We start from the raw sequence: 25,244 nt of genomic DNA, 5'->3' as shown, positions 1-25,244 counted from the left end.
CATTTCATACTGGACAAAAGCTATAGCCACTATGCTTACATTTCGTACTGGACAACAGCTATAGCCACTATGCTAACATTTCATACTGGACAACAGCTATAGCCACTATGCTAACATTTCATACTGGACACCAGCTATCGCCACTATGCTAACATTTCACACTGGACAACAGCTATAGCCACTATGCTAACAATTTATACTGGACAGCAGCTATAGCAACTATGCTAACATTTCATACTGGACAACGGCTATAGCTACTATGCTAACATTTCATACTGGACAACAGCTATAGCTACTATGCTAATATTTCATACTGGACAACAGCTATAGCCACTATGCTAACATTTCGTACTGGACAACAGCTATAGCAACTATGCTAACATTTCATACTGAACAGCTATAACCACTATGCTAACATTTCATACTGCTATAGCCACTATGCTTACATTTCATACTGAACAGCTATAACCACTATGCTAACATTTCATACTGCTATAGCCACTATGCTAACATTTCATACTGAACAGCTATAACCACTATGCTAACATTTCCTACTGCTATAGCCACTTTGCTAACATTTCATACTGAACAGCTAAAGCCACTGTGCTAACATTTCATACTGAACAGCTATAACCACTATGCTTACATTTCATACTGAACAGCTATAGCCACTATGCTAACATTTCATACTGAACAGCTATAACCACTATGCTAACATTTCATACTGCTAAAGCCACTGTGCTAATATTTCATACTGAACAGCTATAACCACTATGCTAACATTTCATACTGAACAGCTATAGCCACTATGCTAACATTTCATACTGAACAGCTATAACCACTATGCTAACATTTCATACGGCTATAGCCACTATGCTAACATTTCATACTGAACAGCTATAACCACTATGCTAACATTTCATACTGCTATAGCCACTATGCTTACATTTCATACTGAACAGCTATAACCACTATGCTAACATTTCATACTGCTATAGCCACTATGCTAACATTTCATACTGAACAGCTATAACCACTATGCTAACATTTCCTACTGCTATAGCCACTTTGCTAACATTTCATACTGAACAGCTAAAGCCACTGTGCTAACATTTCATACTGAACAGCTATAACCACTATGCTTACATTTCATACTGAACAGCTATAGCCACTATGCTAACATTTCATACTGAACAGCTATAACCACTATGCTAACATTTCATACTGCTAAAGCCACTGTGCTAATATTTCATACTGAACAGCTATAACCACTATGCTAACATTTCATACTGAACAGCTATAGCCACTATGCTAACATTTCATACTGAACAGCTATAACCACTATGCTAACATTTCATACGGCTATAGCCACTATGCTAACATTTCATACTGAACAGCTATAACCACTATGCTAACATTTCATACGGCTATAGCCACTATGCTAACATTTTATACTGAACAGCTATAACCATAGTCTTTATAGAACTCCAGCTTCTCCTGTTCCCAGTCTTAATATTGTATCTATTAATCTCTTAATCCCAGCTGTGCTCAGATGATAAAGTGAGGCAGGAGTTGTGTGAGTGTCTTAATCTTTCTAACGCGTCAAGACCATTGATCATAAACCAGAGAGAGTCTGTAATGACTCCTGTGCTCTGGATAATCAATAGGAGAAAAGGGGACTCGATTACGTTTGTTTTCACGATGGAACGATTCATCTTCACCCTGGAGAATCATCCTCTACTGTGTGGAACTTTTTAAATAAGTGTTTGAGAGAAGAAAGAAAGAGAAAGAGAGGGAAATATGTCGTCCTCCTCTAAACAACCACAGCAACAACAAAACAAAACTTCTGACAAAGCCACATGGATGAGGGAAGGAGAGAGAGAGAGAGAAGGAGAGAGGGAGAGAGAGAAGAGGACTTTCTTCTTCTTCTTCTTCTGTTTCTGCTGCTCTTCCAGTTGTTGTCGATCCAGAGATGAATGAAGGAGAACGCGGTCACGAGGACTTCAGAGGACGAGCTGCATTGTTGTGGTGGTTCATGTTTTACATGAAGCTCTGCCTCGTTTTCTTCTTGTGTGTGTGTGTGTGTGTGTGTGTGTGTGTGTGTGTGTGTGTGGAGAGCATTTGTTTCTCGTTTGCTGCGGTCACACACACACACACACACACACACACACACACACACACACACACACTGTTTGAATTTTCTTCCCGAGAGCACAAACCCACTCCATGTGGACACGATCACGACTTAAATCTACGGTGGCCCTGAGGTGCAAAACACAAATCAAAAAACACAAGCGCAGAAAACACAAAAAATGTTTTGGTTTGTGTTTTTTTGATTTACGTTTGATTTGCGTTTGTGTTTTTTCTTTTGTGTTTTTAGTGTTTGTGTTTTTTGCGTTTGTGCTGTCTGATTTGCGTTTGTGCGTTTTGTTTTGCATTTGTGAGTTGTGTTTTGGGTTTGGGTTTTTTGCGTTTTCTGATTTGCGTTTTGTGTTTTTTTGCGTTTGTGATTTGCGTTTTGGTTTGGGTTTGGGTTTTTTGCGTTTTTTGATTTGCATTTGAGTTTTTTGCGTTTGTGTTTTTTGCGTTTGTGTTTTTTGTTTTGTGTTTTCTGCTTTTGCATTTGTGTTTTGCACCTCAGGGCCACCGTATAAATCAGATCCGTTCGTAATCGTGAGTTGGGTTTAGAGTTTAGAAACATGGTTATTCAACCATTGACCGTTTCCTGCTGGTGATTGATGCTCAGTTTCAGAGTGTCTAATTGACCTAATCCCCATAATCTGCATGTTTTGGGACTTTGGGAGAACCTGGAGAACCTGGAGAACATGCAAACTCTATGCAGAAAACTCCTTGTTCTGACCGGGTCTTGAATCCTGGGTCTTCTTGCTGCAAAGGCATGAGTTCTAACCACTACACTCACTGTGTGGCTTTGCCCCAGTTACTTTACTCTCTGTTGTGGATCTGTAAGTTAAGGACACAGTAGATAAATGCACGATGAACAGCTGAAAAGATCTTTATTCGCACTGAATAATCTCACTCGGATTAAAGCGAGCTGTTAATTCTGACTTAAAAAGGAGAATAAATGTCGACTTTAACTCGACGAAGTCCTCGCATCGTTTCCAAACGCGACGCTCTGTGTTTGCACCTTTATATTTTTATTTTTTATTATCATGAAAGAGATAAATGAGGAGCAGAAGTTGCACCAACTCCTCGTTACTGGGATTATCGGGCGAAGAGTTTGAGTCGCATTGATCAAGAGAGCAGAAGAACAATGGAGCAGAGACCCCACAGGAAACACTCACTGCTGGGCTCTCGTTACCACCTCTGCTGCCCGGCCTCGCTGGACATGATGTATGGGTGGACATATATATGTTATATTTGTGTGTGTGTGTGTGTGTGTGTGTGTGTGTTCTTGTACTTGCGGCATACTGAGGACCAGTGAGGGTTTTTAACCAAGGTCATTTTTACGGAATGAAATCACTTCCTTAGGTTTCTATAACATGCTATACTCAATCTGTAAAAAAAAAAAAAAAATTTAAATTTTGGACGACATAGTATTGTATGACGTTTTTGTCAAATTTTGGGTCAAATTTTTTTTGTCAAAGATTTGTTCAAATTTTGGCCGACATAGTATAGTATGACTTTTAGTCAAATTTTGGACCAAAAATTTTGCGTTGATTTTTTTTTTTCAAATTTTGGATGACATAGTATAGTATGACGTTTTTGTCAAATTTTGGGTCAAATTTTTTTTGTCAAAGATTTTTAAAATTTTGGATGACATAGTATAGTATGACTTTTAGTCAAATTTTGGACCAAAAATTTTGCGTTGATTTTTTTTTTTTCAAATTTTGGATGACATAGTATAGTATGACGTTTTTGTCAAATTTTGGGTCAAATTTTTTTTGTCATAGATTTTTAAAATTTTGGACGACATAGTATAGTATGATGTTTTTGTCAAAACATTTTTGTCAAAGATTTTATAAAATTTTGGACGACATAGTATAGTATGATGTTTTTGTCAAAACATTTTTGTCAAAGATTTTATAAAATTTTGGACGACATAGTATAGTATGACGTTTTTGTAAAATTTTGGACCAAAAATCTTTTGTCAAAGATTTTTTCAAGTTTTGGATGACATAGTATAGTATGACGTTTTTGTCAGATTTTGGACCAAAAATTTTGCGTCAATTTTTTTTTCCAAATTTTGGACGACATAGTATAGTATGATGTTTTTGTCAAATTTTGGACCAAACATTTTTGGTCAATTTTTTTTTTCAAATTTTGGACGACACTGTATAGTATGACGTTTTTGTCATATTTTGGACAAGAAAAAAAAAAAAAAAAAAAATGGTACTGCAACCAGTAATTCTTTATAGATGTCATTCATGAAGTAGATATTTGTAATTGTGTTGATTTATAAAGTGGAAATGCTGGTCCTCGGTATGCAGCAAGTACAAGAGTGTGTGTGTGTGTGTGTGTGTGTGAGCTGGGCGAACAACTTAATTGATCTCATGAATCAGTTCATTGTTAAAAGAAGGAGAAAGAGAGAGAGAACAGAGGCTGAAGTAGACTTCTGCTTTTTAAAATAAGGTACATTAAAGCATACAGTGCTGTGCAAAAGTCTTATTATTAGAATAAAACCAGAGAATAAACTGAAATGTGTGTGTGCTGTACTCAATAAAACTTAAATGGGTGAGTTTTAGAGGCCTTTAAAAACAGATTAAAAAGAAGAATATTAAGAATTCCTTCAGCTTCAATCGTGCTCAGACTCTAATAGACAAATACAATGATAAATAGACGATAAATAAGTGTTTTTATCAGGTGAAGAGTTCAGTATTTAACGTCATTTTCTCTTACATTCGTTTAAACCTGGATTGAAACTCATATTTCATTAATCATTGTTTGTCTCACATTACATACGTCGTATGGCTTTAACTTTCACATAAAAGGAAATAAAATCTCATTATTTCTCTTTCTTTATTAGAATAAAACCAGAGAATAAACTGACGTGTGTGTGTGTAATATTCAATAAAACTTAAATTGGAGGCAAGAGGAAGCCTTTAAAAACAGATTCATTTGACACAATATATATTATATATATATGTATATGTATGTATGTATATATATATTTGTATATATGTATGTATATATAGGCCTGGTGTTTTCTCATCAGGAGGTGGTGTAGTGATTGAGTAAATATGTCTTATATCACAGCGGGGGGGGTTATGATGGTTTATGATGGGGGGGTGTATGATGGGGGGGGTTATGGGTAAATGCCAGAGCGTCTCTGTCGTCACGCTGCTGCTGTCGACTGTTGTGGTTTAAAAAAACAAAAAAACATGTTAAATTCCTCACAGATGTGGCGCTGACTTTTAAGGCATATTCACTATCACGGCCATTAAATCTGTGTAATGGAGCCAAGATGTGAGGAGGAGGGGGAGGAGGAGGAGGAGGAGGAGGAGGAAGAGGAGGAGGAAGAGGAGGAGGAGGAGGCACATAAAACAAAAACACTGAGGAGAAACGACCGCATGCAGGAAACGACCGAGAACGACACGTTTGAACTTTAATCAGATTATTATTGTGTTTTTAACTGGAGTTTAAAGTAATTTAAAGTCAGAATTATCACAATTAAGCTCAGAATTCTGACTTTACAACTTATAATTCTGACTTCAAACTCAGAATTCTGAATAAACTCAAAATTCTGACTTCAAACTTACAATTCTGACTTTAAACTCAGAATTCTGACTTAAAACTTACAATTCTGACTTCAAACTTAAAATTCTGACTAAACTCAGAATTCTGACTTTAAACTTACAATTCTGACTTTAAACTCAGAATTCTGACTTTAAACTTACAATTCAGACTTCAAACTTACAATTCTGACTAAACTCAGAATTCTGACTTCAAACTTACAATTCAGACTTCAAACTTACAATTCTGACTAAACTCAGAATTCTGACTTAAAACTTACAATTCTGACTTCAAACTTACAATTCTGACTTTAAACTCAGAATTCTGACTTTAAAACTTACAATTCTGACTTTAAACTCAGAATTCTGACTTAAAACTTACAATTCTGACTTCAAACTTACAATTCTGACTTTAAACTCAGAATTCTGACTTCAAACTTACAATTCTGACTTTAAACTCAGAATTCTGACTTTAAAACTTACAATTCTGACTCCATCAATCACATTATTATTACTATGTTTAACATACAGTTTTTAACAAGCCTCTCTTCTGTAGAGTTAGTAATGGAGAACGTCTGCAGGGATTGTGTGTGTGTGTGTGTGTGTGTGTGTGTGTGTGGGTGGGGGGGGTTCCCTCTCTCTCTCCTGCTGAGAGCCTGAACTCACCATGTATTTTTCAAACAGACAGTTCTCATAAAAAAGCAGAGCTGAAGACCCTAATCCAGGCTTTAATGAGAGAGGATGTGTGTGTGTGTGTGTGTGTGTGCGTGTGTGTGTGCATGTGTGTGTTTTTGTGACACCAATATAAAAGACGAGTGAAAACTTTCTCTCTATATTAAGAACGAGGAGATTTTAGAACAATAGCTGCTTCACAGAGAGCTCGACTTTGTCATCATGACTGAATCCTATTATGTCGCAGCATCATAATGGCTGCGTGTGCGTGTGTGTGTGTGTGTGTGTGTGTGTGTGTGTGTGTGTGTGTGTGTGTGTGTGTGTGTGTGTGTGTGTGTGTGTGTGTGTGTGTGTGTGTGTGTGTGTGTGTGTGTGTGTGTATCTGAGGCTTCTTTTCTTTCCTCAATCGTTTTCTCGTCAGTGAGTAAATCATCGTCTTAATGTGGTTCACACTCAGACTCAGAGACGTTAGCTTCTCGACTTCAGTCCAAACATTATCACCATTATTATTCATTTCACACTCAATGATTATTACACAGACTTACTTTGAAAAAAAGTTTTATTTATTATGTCTTTCTTTCTTTGCTCATGCAGGAAGTTTCAAACTTTGCTTTTGTGGAAACATCTTAGGATGAGGATGTAACTTTGGCATTTTTTAAAAAAACAACGAGAAGCTGCTTCACTTTTTCTACGGAAGAGGATTAGTGTTTGTAATGTTTGACTTCTGACCCTTTAAACTCAGAAGTCTGACTTTAAACTCAGAATTATGACTCTTTAAACTCAGAATTATGACCCTTTAAACTCAGAATTATGACTTTAAACTCAGAATTATGACTCTTTAAACTCAGAATTATGACTCTTTAAACTCAGAATTATGACTCTTTAAACTCAGAAGTCTGACTTTAAACTCAGAATTATGACTCTTTAAACTCAGAAGTCTGACTTTAAACTCAGAATTATGACTCTCAAATTAAAATTCTGACATTGAAAATTCTGACTTTAAAGTCAGAATTCTGACATTGAAAATTCTGACTTTAAACTCAGAATTTGGACATTGAAAATTCTGACTTAGAAAATGCTGTCTTTAAACTCAGAATTCTGACTCAGAGAATTCTGACTTTGAATATTCTGACTTTAAAGTCAGAATTCTGACTTAGAAACTTCTGACTTTAAACTCATAATTCTTACTTAGAAAATGCTGAATTTGAATTCAGAATTCTGACTTAGAGAATTCTGACTTTGAACTCAGAATTCTGACTTAGAACATGCTGACTTTGACTTAGAAAAATGCTGACTTTAAAGTCAGAATATTGTCTTAGAGAATTCTGACTTAAAAAATTCTGACTTTACATTCAGAATACTGACTTAGAGAATTCTGACTTTGAATATTATGACTTAAAGAATTCTGACTTTAAAGTCAGAATTCTGACTTAGAAAATGCTGAGTTTAAATTCAGAATTCTGACTTAGAGAATTCTGACTTTGAATATTATGACTTAAAGAATTCTGACTTTAAAGTGAGAATTCTGACATAGAGAATTCTGACTTTAAAGTCAGAATTCTGACTTAGAGAATTCTGACTTAAAGAATTCTGACTTTAAAGTCAGAATTCTGACTTAGAAAATGCTGAATTTAAATTCAGAATTCTGACTTTGAATATTATGACTTAAAGAATTCTGACTTTAAAGTGAGAATTCTGACATAGAGAATTCTGACTTGGAGAATTCTGACTTAGAAAATGCTGACTTCAAAGTCAGAGTTTTGACTCAGAACTCAAATGGCCCTAATCCTCTTCCGTACTTCCCCCAGGTCACCCTCTCTTTTGTTTACCCTCTCTTTTTTAAAACAATAGACAGCTCTAATTAGCCTGATAAACATCAGTGTCATCACCTTCACTCTGTTCGTCCAGAGAACACGAGCACGTCGCGCTTTCGAGATACCGTTTGTCTGTCGTCGAGTCGAGTTTACTGAACTTCAGCTTCGTCCGTGCGCTCAATCCCAGATTGTAAAAGAGAGCAGATTAAAAACATGTTCCCTGTGTCAGAGTGAAACAATGCTGCTGGTGTTTCAGAATCATCTGTGTCTTATCACACAGAGAGAGAGAGAGAGAATAATACCATCCTTTAAACAGAAAAACGTGCAGAGTCACATTTGTGTTCTTCAAAGAGGCTGCTGCTGTCTGACGGGGAGGGGGCGGGGCTTCAGGGAGGGGGCGGGGCTTCAGCAGCCTCCGCTGGTTCTCATCATTTTGACAATAAAACTCAAGGAGTTGAAACAAAGCAATGTTTCATGGTGGAAAAAAAAGAGATGAGGGGGTTATGGGAGATTTCCGCTGGTCTGTGCTCCCCCCCCCCCATCACTCCCCCCCCCATCACTCCCCCCCCCCATCACCCCTCCCCCCCTCCACAGAAAAGCAGAGTGGTGATTTTAAGAAGCTTTTAGTCGCTGCCTTCAGAGGCTTTAACTCCTCTGAGGGCGACCAGGGGCCTTGAAAAGGTTCAAAGATGAAAGAATGAATGACTTCAGTTTGTTTTTGTCGCGTCAGGATCTGACGCCGGATTATTGTGTTGTTGTTGTTGTTGTGTTGTTGTTGCTGTTGTGCCGTGTCAGCAAAGTCAAGTCAAGGTCAGATCCATAAATCGATCAGTAAAAAAAAAAAAACCACGGTGACTTTTTTTCTTCTTCAGGCACTTGGACACGAGGAGGAGGAGGAGGAGGAGCATGCAGGGGGGCGGGGCAACAAACGCCCCGCCCCCCCATGCTGTTACAATGTCATCTCAGTGCATGCTTTCATTAAACACTACTATATTTATATATTTACACACATTTGGAGCCTACGGAAGAGGATTAGAGCCACACAGGAAACAAAGTTTGAGTTCTGACTTGATTAAACTCAGAAATCTGCCTTTAAAACTTACAATTCTGACTTTAAAACTTACAATTCTGACTTTAAAGCCTACAATTCTGACTTTAAAACGTACAATTCTGACTTTAAAACTTACAATTCTGACTTTAAAGCCTACAATTCTGACTTTAAAACTTAAAATTCTGACTTTAAAACTTACAATTCTGACTTTAAGCCTACAATTCTGACTTTAAAACGTACAATTCTGACTTTAAAACTTACAATTCTGACTTTAAAGCCTACAATTCTGACTTTAAAACTTACAATTCTGACTTTAAGCCTACAATTCTGACTTTAAAACTTACAATTCTGACTTTAAAACTTACAATTCTGACATTGAATATTCTGACTTTAAACTCAGAATTCTGACTAAGAGAATTCTGACTCATAACTCAGAATTCTGACTTATAAAATTCTGACTTTAAACTCAGAATTCTGACTTATAAAATTCTGACTTTAAACTTAGAAAAGTCTGGCTTTAAAACCCAGAATTCTGACTTCAAATCTTACACTTCTGACTTTAAAACTGAGAATTCAACTTACAATTCTGACTATAAACTCAGAATTCTGACTAAGAGAATTCTGACTTATAACTCAGAATTCTGACTTATAAAATTCTGACTTTAATCTCACAATTCTGACTTTAAATTCAGAAATATGACCTTAAAACTGAGAATTCAACTTAAAATTCTGGCTTCACACACACACGTCTGGCTTTAAAGTCAGAACTCAAATCTTTGTTTCCTGTGTGGCCCTAATCCTCTTCCGTAGTTAACACATTTAAATGTTGATAAATGAAAACCGTGCTAACAGCGTGCTAACAGCGTGCTAACAGCGTGCTAACGGCGGTGTCCGCTCACGCGTCGGCGCCCGCAGAGACCTGCGACACTCGCGGGTCCGAGTCGATCTCGATGCGGTAGTGATAGCCTTCCCACACCTCCCTGCACGCGTCGCGCAGGTCGTTCACGCGCTTCTTGATGCCTTTGCGGTTCAGATAGAGCACAAAGAGGAAGACGAGGCCGATGAAGCCCAGGACGATGCCCAGGAAGACGTAGGACGTCTGCAGGGCCAGGTCCGCCCCCGCGTCCCTCTGGTGGCAGCCCAGTGTCAGCGCGCCCACGGCGAGCACCGACGTGTTCCTCATGTTTGCGGGGAAGGAGCAGGCGAGGCCGCCGGCGTCGCCGACGCGTCCCTGCGACCGGTTGAGCCACGCGGCGAACGCTTCGATGCCGCACGTGCACGTGAAAGGGTTCTCCCCGAGGAGGAGCGTCGCGGCGGGCAGCGAGTCCAGCTCCTGCAGGGCCTCCTCCGGCACCGTCTGCAGGGCGTTGAGCGTCAGGTCCAGCTCCTCCAGGCGCTCCAGGCCGGAGAAGGTGGCGTTGTGGAGGGCGACCAGCGAGTTGTTGGAGAGCTGCAGGCGGCGCAGGCTGCTCAGGTGGGAGAAGACGCGCGACGGCAGGAAGACGAGGTTGTTGTGAGAGAGGTCCAGGACCTTCAGCGACGCCAGGGAGCTCCAGCGGAACGACGTGGCCAGTTCCATCACCGCCGAGTGGTTGTAGAGAGCGCGGCTGAGGTTGAGCTCCTGCAGGGACTCGTTCCTGACGCCGAGGACGCTGAAGGCCTCGGGGTGAATCACCGCCAGCTGGTTGTTGCTCAGGTCCAGAGAGCGGAGGCTGCGGAGGCCGGCGAAGGTGTGGGACTCCACCTCTGAGATCCTGCACCAGAGGACAACAATGAGCACTTTACAAACCTCAGACTTCAATTCAGACTAACCCTAACCCAGCATAATATGGGCCCTTTATATGAAACCGAACCTCAGAATTCTGACAAAGGTGTGGGACTCCACCTCTGAGATCCTGCACCAGAGGACAAGAATGAGCACTTTACAAACCTCAGACTTCAAGTCAGACTTTAACTGAAACTGAATCTCATAATTCTGACTTTAAACCTCAGAATTCTGACTTTAAACCTCAGAATTCTGACAAAGGTGTGGGACTCCACCTCTGAGATCCTACACCAGAGGACATCCAAGAATGAGCACTTTACAAACTTCACCTCAGACTTCAATTCAGACTTTAACTGAATCTCAGAATTCTGACTTTAAAACTCAGAATTCTGACTTCAAAATTCTGAATTCTGACTTTATTCTCACAATTCTGACTTTCAACACACAATTCTGACTTCAAAAATTACAATTCAACTCAATCTTCAATTCAGACTTTAACTGAAACTGAATCTCACTATTCTGACATCAAAACTCAGAATTCTGACTTCAAAATTCTGAATTATGACTTTAAACACAGAATTCTGACTTTAAAACTTACAATTCAACTCAGACTTCAATTCAGACTTTAACTGAAACTGAATCTCAGAATTCTGACTTTAAGACTCTGAATTCTGATTTTAAAATTCTGAATTCTGACTTTGAACTCAGAATTATGAATTTATTCTCACAATTATGACTTTAAAAAGACTTTTAACTTTAAACTTGAATTCTGACTTTAAACTCTGAGTTTATTCTCAGAATTCTGAGTTTTAAAGTCAGAATTCTGAATTAAAACTCAGAATTTTTATTTTAACTCTAATCTGACTTTAAACTCAATTCCCTTCTGACTATTCTCACAATTCTGACTTTAAAACTCTGAATTCTGACTTTAAAACTCTGAATTCTGACTTTAAAACTCTGAATTCTGACTTTATTCTCAGAATTCTGACTTTCAACACACAATTCTTTAAAACTTACAATTCAACTCAATCTTCAATTCAGACTTTAACTGAAACACTATTCTGACTTTTAAAGTCATAATTCTGACTTTATTCTCACAATTCTGACTTTCAACACACAATTTTGACTTTATTCTCGCAATTCTGACTTTCAACACACAATTTTGACTTTAAAACTTACAATTCAACTCAGACTTCAATTCGGACTTTAACTGAAACTGAATCTCAGAATTCTGACTTTAAGACTCTGAATTCTGATTTTAAAATTCTGAATTCTGACTTTGAACTCAGAATTATGAATTTATTCTCACAATTATGACTTTAAAACTCAGACTTTTAACTTTAAACTTGAATTCTGACTTTAAACTCTGAGTTTATTCTCAGAATTCTGAGTTTTAAAGTCAGAATTCTGAATTAAAACTCAGATTTTTTATTTTAACTCTAATCTGACTTTAAACTCAATTCCCTTCTGACTATTCTCACAATTCTGACTTTAAAACTCTGAATTCTGACTTTATTCTCAGAATTCTGACTTTCAACACACAATTCTTTAAAACTTACAATTCAACTCAATCTTCAATTCAAACTTTAACTGAAACACTATTCTGACTTTTAAAGTCATAATTCTGACTTTATTCTCACAATTATGACTTTAAACACAGAATTCTGACTTTAAAACTTACAATTCAACTCAGACTTCAATTCAGACTTTAACTGAAACTGAATCTCAGAATTCTGACTTTAAAACTCTGAATTCTGATTTTAAAATTCTGACTTTGAACTCAGAATTATGAATTTATTCTCACAATTCTGACTTTAAAACTCAGACTTTTAACTTTAAACTTGAATTCTGACTTTAAACTCTGAGTTTATTCTCAGAATTCTGAGTTTTAAAGTCACAATTCTGACTTTAAACTCAGAATATTCTCAGAGGTTAAAGTCTCTTTAAACCCTAGCCGTACAGTAACATAATTAAATCCAGACTTTTCAAAGCCGTAACCTGGGTGATGAGTTAATCTTACCGGTTGTTGCTCAGGGATAAGTTGGTCACGTTCTCCAGGTCTCGGAAACTCTCCGGGCCGATGCTGCGGATCTGGTTCCCGGTGATGAACAGATTCCGGGTGTAACCGGGGATCCCGGTCGGGATGGTCCGCAGGTCTTTGGAGACGCACTTCACGGTGTGCGCCGCCTCGGAGCACTCGCAGCGCGCGGGACACGAAGACGACGACGAGGAGGAGGAAGAAGAGGAGGAAGAAGAAGAAGAAGAAGAAGAGGAAGAGGAGGAGGAGGACGCGCGGACGCCGGAGCAGCAGAGGAGCGCGAGGAGGAGAAGAGCGCGCCGCCACAGACGATCCAGCATGTTGGAGGAAAAAGTGAGAGTCCACGAGCAGCAGCGAGGAAAACACCGGGAAATGGATCTGAGGAGAGGAACGATCAGCTCCTCCAGGACATCATCATCATCATCATCATCATCATCATCATCATGTCCACGGTCATCTTCATCCTCTGCTGTCCCGGCTGGGAATGCGCTTCAGAGAAGAAGAAGAGGAAGAAGAAGAAGAAGAAGTGTGGCCGGGAAGCTGGATCTGATTTCCATGAGAACAGGAGGAGGAGGAGGAGGAGGAGGAGGAGGAGGAAGAGGGGGGGGGGGGGGGGTTTACTCCTGCTGCTGCTGCTGCTTGATCCTGACAAAGCGGGCGTCGCTACTTGTTCAACAATGAAGTTAAAAGGAGCGCGGAGCAGCGCAGTGATCCGCGGGGAGGGAGGGAGGGAGGGAGGGGCTTCTCTCCTGCCTGCTTCACACCCCCCCGGCCCCGCGGCCCCCCGGCCCTCTGTCCCCCCGGCCCTGTCCCTCTGTTGTCCCGCAGGACCAGATCCACCACATCTTCCAGCCCCGAAAAGTGACACAGTCCGGAGAGAGGAGGAGGTTTTTTGTGCGTAAAGAGCCAGTGGCGCGCACAGGATTTCAGGGAACAGGAGCTCCAGTAAAAAAGAAAAATAAAGAGGCACCCCTTCATATTTAAAGTTACAGTTACAAGCCTTGTATATGGCGCTTTTCCATGACACAGTCTCGGCACGGCACAACTCGGCACGTGTTTTTCGGACTGGAAGGAGTCACGAGCGCGGCGTCCGACACAAATCAAACCAAACAACGCTGCCCCAGGTTCGGATCCCGCGTCTGCCTCCCCGTTTCCTTACTCCCCAAAAACATACTTGAAAAAACAACAAAAAACAAACAACGCTTAATTGTTAATCAGTTAAAAAAGACTTGCGCCGCTTTTCCACGACATGGTCCTGGCTCGGCACGACTCGGCACGGGTTGGTTGGTTTTCCGTGACGATACAGAAACAGGCGTGACGTGGTTTTCTCCGCGACACAAACACAAACACACAAAGGAGTGACTGAGTAAATCAGTTGTTTCCGGTGCTGAAACTGAATCATTAGAATCACTTTGATTCAAAAGATTTGTTCACAGAATCGTTTAATTATTAAATATTGAGATTTTCTTTGCTTAATGTTGGAGATGAAGACATTTTCAGGGAGTCTTTTTGACCTCTAAACATCACCAGGTACGATCACTAATGGAAAAGCAAATCAATAAATAAATGTGCCGTGTCGAGGCGAGTCGTGCCGGGACTGTGTCGTGGAAAATACCAATCTTGGTCTTTTGGCTTCTCTCTTTACGATTCGCCACAACAGATCACCTTGTCCTCTTGTGTTGGTCTTCCTCCATCTTCATCATCCTTTCCTTTGTCCAATATTTAATATTTTTCTCGTTTTTAACGAGCCTAACGTAGAAGTTTCTACAAAATGGCCGCTTTTTCGTCGAGAAGTTGCGACGCAAATGTGATTTTACGAGGTTTTTGCCCCTGATTTCACTCTTTAAAAACAAACAAATATAAAGTTCATTTAAAAAATGAATGTTGGCGATGTAAAATTATACATTTTTTAAAATCAAATTATGTGATCTTTGGCCTTTTGGGTACATGTGACATAATGTCGGGTTTCAACCTTCAAATAACGTCATATAGCATCCAGTATAGTTCTCTGTGAATGTTATCACGATGTTATTATCATTATTATTATCATTATTATAATAATTAATAATAATAGTAAAATATAAAATGCTGAGGGAGTTTTTGTGTATTGTTTAAAGTGAGACGCAAAGTATTTCACGCCTCAGTGTTTGGTGATTCTCGTGTCCTCGGTCATTCTCACCTCCCCAGGTGGTCATTGTGTGTATTAAGGGTGTGTGTGTGTGTGTGTTCTTGTACTTGCGGCATACTGAGGACCAGTGAGGGGTTTTTAACCAACAGAGTGAGGTCATTTTTACCAAGTGAGGACATTGTGGCCGGTCCTCACTTTGTTTTCATTGAAATCACTTCCTTAGGTTGTAAACATGCTATACTCTTTATACTTTTTAACACAGCTCCTCAATTTGGTACAAAAAAAACCTGTTTCCCAGCCACTCTTTTTGCTCTGGGGCTCCACCTGCAGACATGTTATGGTACCGCTGCACCCAGTTGTTCTTTCTAGATGTCATTCAAGGAGTAGATATTTGTAATTGTGTTGATTTATGAAGTGGAAATGCTGGTCCTCACTTTGCCGGGTGGTCCTCGGCATGCAGCAAGTGCAAGAATGTGTGTGTGTGTGTGTGTGTGTGTGTGTGTGTGTGGGGGGGGGTCAGGACAGGGTCTCAGACTGCAGAGGCTTTGATCCCTGATCCCTGAATAATGACCACAGAGTATCAAAGCTGGGACGGCCTTGCTTCCTTTTCTAGATGTTTATTCTGACAGATTATAGCGATCATTACAGGAATCACTTTAGAGAATATATTTATAGACGAGGAGGAGGAGGAGGAGGAGGAGGAGGACGAGGAGGAGGAGGAGTCAGGGTTTCATGGCTCAGAACTCTGACACCGTCCTTCCTGATGAAACACAGTTCACTTCAGCAAAGTCCAATTAGGGAGGAAACAGGGAAAAGTTCTCCAATAATAAACCTCTTTATTGATATTATAACGTCATAAAGACGCTCAGAGGATTCTCAGAGTTTCCCTGTGAGGCTGAAGGAGCAGCTCGCTGCTGTAAAGAGCTGTAAAGTGCTGTAAAGTGCTGTAAAGTGGCCTCTACACGCAGACGGTGGTCGTGATGAAAGCTTCCTGACTGTGTTTTGTCGGCGCTCTGAATCACTGCGACACCACATGTGTCCACATTCCAGGACCTGGCTCTTAGATACAGAACAGATCTAAGACCAGTGAATAAGAGCTGGTGAAACAGCAGATCAGCTCTGTCACTCATCGGCTGCTGACTGGAGTCAGTTAGGTTTCATGATATATTAACAGGCTGTAACAAGTGTTCCACTGCAGTTTAAAGAGAGCCAGGATCATTATTGTTATTGTTCAAGTGGAATTTTTGGATCCCAGAACGTTACCTTTTGGTTGCGTGAACGTTCCATGAAGGTTCCCCCCCCCCTAGGTTCTCCTGCAGATGATATGGAAAGTTATAGAATGTTAGCTTTTGGTTGCACGTTTAGTTCCTAGAAAATGATGCTATCACAACCTTTAGAGAAAGGCTCTCTGAAAGCTGTCGCAACCTTTAGAAAACATTCTCTAAAGGTTCCCAGAACGTTAGTTTTTGGTTGCACATTTAGTTCCCAGAATGTTACTTTGTCACAACCTTCATACAACCTTTAAATAACGTTCTCTAAAGGTTCCCGAAACCACTTTTGTCACAAACTTTAGTGAAAGGCTCTCTGAAGGTTCCCCTGATGTTAGTTTTTGGTTGGACATTTTGTTCCCAGAACGTAACTCTGTAACAACCTTTAGAAAACATTCGCTGAAGGTTCCCAGAACGTTCCCCTGACGTTAGTTTTTGGTTGCACATTTGGTTCCCAGAACATTACGCTAACGCGACCTGTATAGAGAACGTTCTCTAAAGGTCCCCAGAACGTTCCCTTGACGTTAGTTTTTGGTTGCACGTCTACTTCCTAGAACATTACGCTAACGCGACCTGTATAGAGAACGTTCTCTAAAGGTTCCCGGAGCGTTCCAGTTTCAAAAAGACACATTCGTGATGCGTATGAAATATCCGAGCTAACAATTATTGGTTCCAAGAACGTTCTCTTTTGGTTTGTGGCAACGTTCCCTGAAGGTTTCCCCCCTAGGCTGTCTTACACTACACTACTACTATAGTCCAACCTTTTATAGAAGGTTCTCTGTAGGTTCCTCTGTGTGTAACTCCTGTAATTTCCTGGCCGTGTTCCACTAAAGACATAAACGACGATCATTTCCACGTCGCTAAAACAACAGATGAGACGACGACGGCCTCAGACGATGCTGAGCGTCATCAGCTGATCTCAAAGGCTCATTCATTCATTCATTCATTCATTCATTCATTCACTGCTGTTGTCATGAATGAGCCGTTTGACTGAAGAACAATGACACAGCTTGTCCTCGCCGTTCTCTGACATCGAGCTCAATTATTTAGACTCAAAGGGATTTTTTTTTATCACTTATCTGAGCTCTGTGTGGTTTGTTTGTGCAGGTATTTTATCGAAGAAATGTGTAATTTATACGATATAATGAGCAGATTTAAGCAACGGCAACACCAGTCTGCTTTAAAATAATATATGTATGTATATTATACATGTTTAAGTCACACATGACAATGAGATCATTTCCTCTTTTCAAATCAAGGCCAGATTCTATTTTTGTTCTCTGTTTTTATTTGAATGTTTTTAAGAAAAAAACACACACACACACACACACACACATTCTTGTACTTGCTGCATACTGAGGACCAGCATTTCCACTTTATAAATCACCACAATTACATCTACTTCATGAATGACATCTATAAAGAACTACTGGTTGCAGTACAATAAAATGTCTGCAGGTGGAGCCCCAGAGCAAAAAGGGCTGGAAAACTTTTTTTTTTTTTTTTTGGTCCAAATTTTGACAAAAATGTCATACTATACTGTCATCCAAAATTTGAAAAAAATCTTTGACCCCAATTTTTGGTCCAAAATTTGAAAAAATCTGACAAAAAAAAAACGTCGTCCAAAATTTGACAAAAACGTCATACTATACTATGTCATCCAAAAGTTGAAAAAAAAATTTGGTCCAAAATTTGACAAAAAAAATTTGACCCCAATTTTTGGTCCAAAATTTGACCCCAATTTTTGGTCCAAAATTTGAAAAAATCTGACAAAAAAAAAACGTCGTCCAAAATTTGACAAAAACGTCATACTATACTATGTCATCCAAAAGTTGAAAAAAAAATGTGTTCCAAAATTTGACAACAAAAAAATTTGGTCCAAAATTTGACAAAAAAAAAATTGACCCAAAATTTGACAAAAATTAGAATTTTTTTTTTTTTTACAAATTGAGTATAGCATGTTATAGCAACCTAAGGAAGTGATTTGAATGAAAACAAAGTGAGGATCGGCCAAAATGTCCTCACTCTGTAAAAATGACCTCACTTTGTTGGTTAAAAACCCTCACTGGTCCTCAGTATGCTGCAAGTACAAGTACACACACACACACACACACACACACACACACACACACACGTATAGAGGCTATTACACTGCATTAGTGTTAACATCCAGCGCTCTGTTACACTCTAATTTATTATTAATCCTCTCACGGGTTTCACTTTACCCGCTCTAAAACAGAAGAAAACAAAGAGCGACGATGATAAATATAGAAATCAATCACTCGGCGTTCGCTGGCAGACGATCCCATGCTCTCGCTCCGCTTCGTGTGCATTATTCCAAAGAGATGATGATGATGATGATGATGATGATGATATAAAACGGAACATAAATATAAATCACGCTGTAACTTATTTTGGTTCCCCTAACGTTAGTTTTTGGTTGCACATTTGGTTCCCAGAATGCTGCTCTGTCACAACCTTCATACAACCTTTAAAGAATGTTCTCTAAAGGTTCCAAGAAAGTTCCCATAACCACTGTTGTCACAACCCATAAAGAAGGTTCTCTTTCGGTTCTCAGAACGTTAGTTTTTGGTTGCACATTTGGTTCCCAGAACGTTACTCTGCCACAACCTTTGGAGAACGTTCTCTGAAGGTTCCCAGAACGTTCCCATAACCACTTTTGTCACAAACATTAGAGAACGTTCTCTTTTGGTTGCAAGAACGTTAGTTTTTGGTGTCACATTTGGTTCCCAGAACGACACTCTGTCACAACCTTCATACAACCTTTAGAAAACGTTCTCATTTGGTTCCCAGAATGTTAGTTTTTGGTTGCACATTTGGTTCCTAGAACGTTACTGTCACAACCTTCATACAACCTTTAGATAATGTTCTCGTAAGGTTTCCAGAACGTTCCCATAACCACTTTTGTCACAACCTTTAGAGAAGGTTCTCTTTCGGTTCCCAGAACGTTAGCTTTTGGTTGCACATTTGGTTCCCAGAATGCTACTCTGTCACAACCTTCATACAACCTTTTGAGAACGTTCTCTAAAGGTTCCCATAACCAATTCTGTCACCTTTAGAGAACGTTCTCTTTTGGTTCTCAGAATGTTAGTTTTACTCTGTCACAACCTTCATACAACCTTTGGAGAACTTTCTCTTTTGGTTCCCAGAACGTTAGTTTTTGGTTGCACATTTGGTTCCCAGAATGCTACTCTGTCGCAACCTTCATACAACCTTTGGAGAACGTTCTCTAAAGGTTCCCGTAAACACTTTTGTCACAACTTTCACCGAAAGGCTCTCTGAAAGCTCCCAGAATGTTCCCCTGACGTTAGTTTTTGGTTACACTTTTAGTTCCCAGAATGTAACTCTGTCGCAACCTTCATACAACCTTTGGAGAACGTTCTCTAAAGGTTCCAAGAACGTTAGTTTTTTGTTGCACATTTGGTTCCCAGAGCGTTACTCTGTCACAACCTTCATAAAACCTTTGAAGAACGTTCTCTAAAGGTTCCCGTAAACACTTTTGTCACAACCTTCACCGAAAAGGCTGTCTGAAAGCTCCCAGAATGTTCCCCTGACGTTAGTTTTTGGTTGCACTTTTAGTTGCCAGAACATTACTCTGTCGCAACCTTCATACAACCTTTGGAGAACGTTCTCTAAAGGTTCCCGTAACCACTTTTGTCACAACCTTCAGTGAAAGGCTCTCTGAAGGCTCCCAGAATGTACCCCTGACGTTAGTTTTTGGTTGCACTTTTGGTTCCCAGAGCGTTACTCTGTCGCAACCTTCATACAACCTTTGGAGAGCGTTCTCTAAAGGTTCCCAGAACATGCTCTCGCTCCGGTCGTGTGCATGACTCCAAAGAGATGATGATGATGATGATGATGATATAAAGCGAACATTAACGTAAATTATTCAAACGCGTATCGTGAGCGATCGAGCGTACGCAAACGTATACAAAGAGCAACCGGTGAACGTTATAAATGTGTGTGTTTAAATATTTACAGGCCACATGGGTGACTGCTTTAGCCTTAGCTTTAGCTTTAGCTTAGCCTTAGCCTTAGCTTTAGCCCTATACATAACCGTTATTATATAGACCCTGGTTTTTAATCCAAGAGGCTCACACTTTTCTACACTCGGATTATTGCACAGCGACTTCGATAAACAATGACTTTCCAGAGGTGGGGGAAGCAGCGGGAGGGACGCTAGCGGCAGAAAGTGTGTGTGTGTGTGTGTGTGTGTGTGTATTCAGGGGTCAGTGAGCGTGAAGAACCTGAGGATCCTGATCCTGATCCTGGCTGCTGCTGCTGCTGCTGCTGCTGCTGCTGCTACCTGCTGCTTCTGGCAGCACCGTTGGACAATGACGGGGCTCAACACATTTTTCTGTTTGATTGCAAACAATGAGGGATTTAAATCTGCAAAAAGAAGAGAAAAAGGAAAAAAGCCATGGCAACAGAGTTTCTGTGCCAACCACGACGTGGAATTAACTTTTTTCTGAAAGTGAAAAACACTCGATGAGGCGAACTGTGAGAGGAGAGACGTCGTTTTTAGGCACAAACTCGACAAAAAGATGACACCAGTCAGCGTTAAATAACAAGCAGCAGCACCTCTTCTATACTTTTTATCTCATTACGACTTTTTATCTCATAATTTCGACATTTTAATCTCATAATAATGAAGTTTCTCATAATTTCGACTTTGATCTCAAAATTTCGGCGTTTTATCTCATACTTGCGACTTTTTCCTCATAATTTTTACATTTTATGTCATAATTATGACTTTCTATCTCACAATTATGACCTTTTTCCTCGTAATTTCGACTTAAATCTCATAATTTCCAACTTTTTATCTCAAAATTTTTACTTCTTATATCATAACTAAGACTTTTTCCTCATACTTTTTAACATTTAAATCTCAAAATTACCCATTTTCTCATATTTTCGACTTCGATCTCATAATTTCGACTTTTTAATCTCATAATTATGATTTTTTTAATCTCATAATTTCGACTTTTTCGTCATAATTTCTTTTTTAACCTCATAATTTTTACATTTTATCACATAATTATGACTTTTTCCTCATACTTTTGACTTTAATCACATAATTGTTACATTTTATCTCATAACTATGACCTTTTCCTCATAATTTTGACTTTAATCTCATAATTTTTACTTCTTGTCTCATAATTTATTTTTTTCTGTCCAAATGAGGGATTTACTTCTGAAAAGAAAAAGAAAAAAAAAGGTGAAAAACACACTATGAGGCGATCTTTGTGAGGAGAGATTTCATTTTTAGGCACAAAGTCAGTGGTGAGAAACAAAACGATGACACCAGTCAGTGTAAAATAACAAGCTTCATGTTCAGAGGGAAACAGTTTGACTCCACCGTTCTCTTCACACATTTGGCATCTATGTTTTTACAAAAACCAAAGAGGAAAAGTGGGAATTTTCTAGAGCTGCAACTAACGATTATTCTCACAATGAATCGTTTGGTTCAGAAAATGTTAAAAAAACGTTGATCAGCGTTTGTCAAACCTGGAAATGACGATGTTCTCAAACGTCTCGTTTTTGTCCACAAACCACAACGATTCAGTTTTAACGATTTCTTTGTTACGTGGAGCAAAGAAACGGAGAAAACATTCACATTTAAGAAGCCGAAAAGATCAGAAATCTGGTTTTAATCACGAAAAAAAGCTTCAAATCATTTATGATTTTTAAAAAAATATTAATTTAATCATCGAATAATAATCGATTAACAGTTTCAGCTCCATAATTTTCCCACATTCGGTGAGGTCGAGGCTACAATCACGATCGTGACGACCTGTAGTTGCATGTATGAAAACGTGGTCGCGTAAGTAGAGCGATGATATGTGAAATGCGTGTTTAACAAGAAAACGGTTCCTCTTCAGACTCCGCTGTGGCACATTTAGGTCGCAGAGCTACATTAGATCGAGCGTGAACTGCAGTCCGTTCCCTAAAAAAAGGCATCTTTACCAGTGTTTGTATAAAAGTGGCATTGTGGAAGCACTCAATATCATCCTTTATAAAGTAAAGATCATCAAAAGTCATCTGAAAGCAAGGCATGGATGTGTTTTTCCCCCCCGGAGAGGATTCATCGACGTACAGTGTGTGTTCAAGTGGGAATACAGCAGCGCTGCTCTTTTCTACGCCGTCCACAATAATCCGTTATCGAGCGTCGTTTGTGTGTCTCTTTGTTCCAAAATCACCGAATACAAAAATCACTCTCCATCACCAGGGCCGTTCCACCGCCACCGCGAGCGAGCACGAGTCTGCAGAAACACCTCGAGAAGGTGGGTCGTCTTCAACTCCCTTCTCCTCTTTCATGTTGTTGTTGTTGTTGTTGTTTAAAAAGGTCAAACCCCCCCCCCCCGAGGTCTCAGTGTCTTTGACCGTGTGTCACAGGTCACCGGAGGTTGATGGCCAGGATCACTGTGAGGATGACGCCCAACAGCATCAGGAAAGGCAGCCAGGTTTTCAGGAAGCCGACGCAGCTGCATGGAAGAGGAGGAGGAGGAGTGAAGGTGAGGAAGATTAGACACTTGTTGATACTCAAAAACACAAAAGAATACAGAGACAGGTTGTTGAAAGTTGTGCAGAATCTTTTGTCTGTCGTTTAAAAACAAACTACCACCAGTTAAGCCCAATTTGTGCTCTACGGAGCTTACGGAGACCCCTCTACGTCGCCTGTCGGAGAGCCTCTGCGTCGTCTACGACTGCACAGAATATTTTTGTAGAGCTGCAACTAACGATTATTTTTTGTAATCGATTAACCCGTCGATTATTTTCTCGATTAATCGATGAATCGGTTGGTCCATAAAATGTCAGAAAATGTTTAAAAAAAAAACGTTGATCAGTGTTCGTCGAACCTGGAAATGACGTCTTTGTTTTTGTCCACAAACCTAAAATGATTCAGTTTTAATGATTTCTTTGTTTACGTGGAGCAAAGAAACCAAGAAAATATTCACATTTAAGAAGCTAAAACAATCAGAAATCTGGTTTTAAATCGTGAAAAAAGCTTCAAACTAGAGCTGCAACTAACGATTATTTTCGTGATCGAATAATCTGTCGATCGTGTTCTCGATCAATCGATGAATCGTTTGGTTCATGAAATGTTAAAAAACATTGATCAGTGTTTGTCAAAGCTGGAAATGACGATGTTCTTGAATGTCTTGTTTTGTTCACAAACCAAAAAGATTCAGTTTTAATGATTTCTTTGTTTACGTTGAGCAAAGAAACCAAGAAAATATTCACATTTAAGAAGCTAAAACGATCAGAAATCTTGTTTTAATCGTGAAAAAAGCTTCAAACCGATGATCAAAATAGTTGCCGATTAATTTAGTAATCGATTGTTTCAGCTCATATATTTTTTAAGTGTCCGTCACTCCGTCAAGGGACAACGGAGACGGCAAGGGCTGCGATTGGTCCTCAGGACAGGCCGAGCTAACGCTGCTCTGTGCCGGCTCACAGTGCGCAACCGAGCGTCCACAGTGGCGGAGCTGATCACCGCCGACAACGTCGCTGCCAAACTATAAATGCGTCACATCTTAATACACAAACCACATGTTTAGACTCTAAATGGCCAATTTCTCGCCTAAAAATTATCTTAAAACTGCGTTCCGTGACACAGAAAAGTGAAAAACGGCCACTGTTTCAATGTTATTCAGCTGCAACAACAACAACAACAACAACAGCAGGACTTTCAGGATCAACGAGAGCACATCTCTTCTCACCTCACATGCTTCCCGTGGATCAGCGCGAGGAGGCAGAGATTGACCATGTTCCACGACGTACTGTTCTCGTACCTCATCAGATTCAGAGCCATGGCGACGTGCGAGTGGCAGTTGTCGCAGCAGAGGTTGTGCTGTGGAGCAAACGAGAAGAAGAAGAAGAAGATTAGAAGATTAGGCCTGTTCTTTTTTTTTCACTAAATACAGATAAAAACCCATCCATTCTCACCATCCTGTGTTTATACTCCTCCGACGCATCGTGCACCGCCGTGTCCCAGGCGTTGGAGCCGCTCGCGTAGACTTTGCCGACGTCAAGGATCCAGTATCTGCAGTCAGAGAGGAAACACACTGTTGTTGTTGTTGTTGTTGTTGTTGTTGTGCGGCAGGTGTGAAAGCAAGGCTGGGTGGGCGAGAGTTTCTCCAACTTACTTTGTCGGTCTCCCAAACGCCATGTTGTCTTCCTGCAACGAGAAAAATGCCTCTTTGATTTGGGCCGCGCTCCATTTACGTTTCGCACGACACAACTTTCCACTTAGTGCAGACTGACACTATCACCATTAGGTCTCAACTCCGCGGTAAACCGATCACGTGCTCACTGACGCACTTTTAGATGCATTAAGAGATGAGCAAATTAGCTTCTTATCCGGCTTTGGCTTCATCAACCACCAGCGTCGTTTGTGATCATGAATTAAACATGACATGATGCTTACTCTGGTACAATACTGAGACTTACTGAGACAAAGTAAGGCCCGGCAAAGTCTCTGATGACTCCGGTTGACGTGCAGATTCCCATGTGACCAATGAATGGAATCAACCATCTGAATGAAAAGCACAAAAACATGGCTATATGTAAACAGACACACTTATAAACTCTAGTTTTTATTATTAATTCAGTTTGCACAAAGGTTTTTTTTCATTTTAGTTTTCATTATTTCATTAACGATAATAACCTCTGAAGCGTCATCATGTCATAATATCTACAGTTGTTGAATTATTTATATAATTGGCAGCACTGTATCAATGGAAAAATAATGAGAGTAGAAACTTGTCGATTGGAAACTTGGTTCATTGTCATG

General features: G+C 39.8%; 2 protein-coding genes across 2 annotated transcripts in view; both read right to left on the bottom strand.

Moving 5' to 3' along the window:
- Positions 1-10,122: 10,122 nt before the first annotated feature.
- On the bottom strand, positions 10,123-22,765 carry tpbg1b (trophoblast glycoprotein 1b; the record flags this gene model as incomplete). The annotated part of the gene is made up of 3 exons (XM_083899618.1): positions 10,123-10,981; positions 13,013-13,519; positions 22,674-22,765. The coding sequence occupies 3 exons, from the start codon at positions 22,763-22,765 to the stop codon at positions 10,123-10,125; spliced, it is 1,458 nt and encodes a 485-aa protein (XP_083755744.1).
- The window catches only part of LOC310936054 (transmembrane protein 222-like), a gene marked incomplete at its 5' end in the record, with an annotated part of 4,185 nt that continues 663 nt past the window's right edge, over positions 21,723-25,244 (bottom strand). The window contains 5 exon segments of the mRNA XM_083900080.1: positions 21,723-22,932; positions 24,172-24,302; positions 24,398-24,494; positions 24,598-24,629; positions 24,902-24,986. Coding sequence (XP_083756206.1) covers positions 22,845-22,932; positions 24,172-24,302; positions 24,398-24,494; positions 24,598-24,629; positions 24,902-24,986 — 433 coding nt within the window. The 3' untranslated portion in view covers positions 21,723-22,844.

Source organism: Microchirus variegatus (assembly GCF_963457635.1).
Source record: "Microchirus variegatus genome assembly, chromosome: 13".
Taxonomy (NCBI): domain Eukaryota; kingdom Metazoa; phylum Chordata; class Actinopteri; order Pleuronectiformes; family Soleidae; genus Microchirus; species Microchirus variegatus.
Note: the sequence above shows the minus strand (reverse complement) of the source record. Positions and strands in the feature narration are given on the sequence as shown.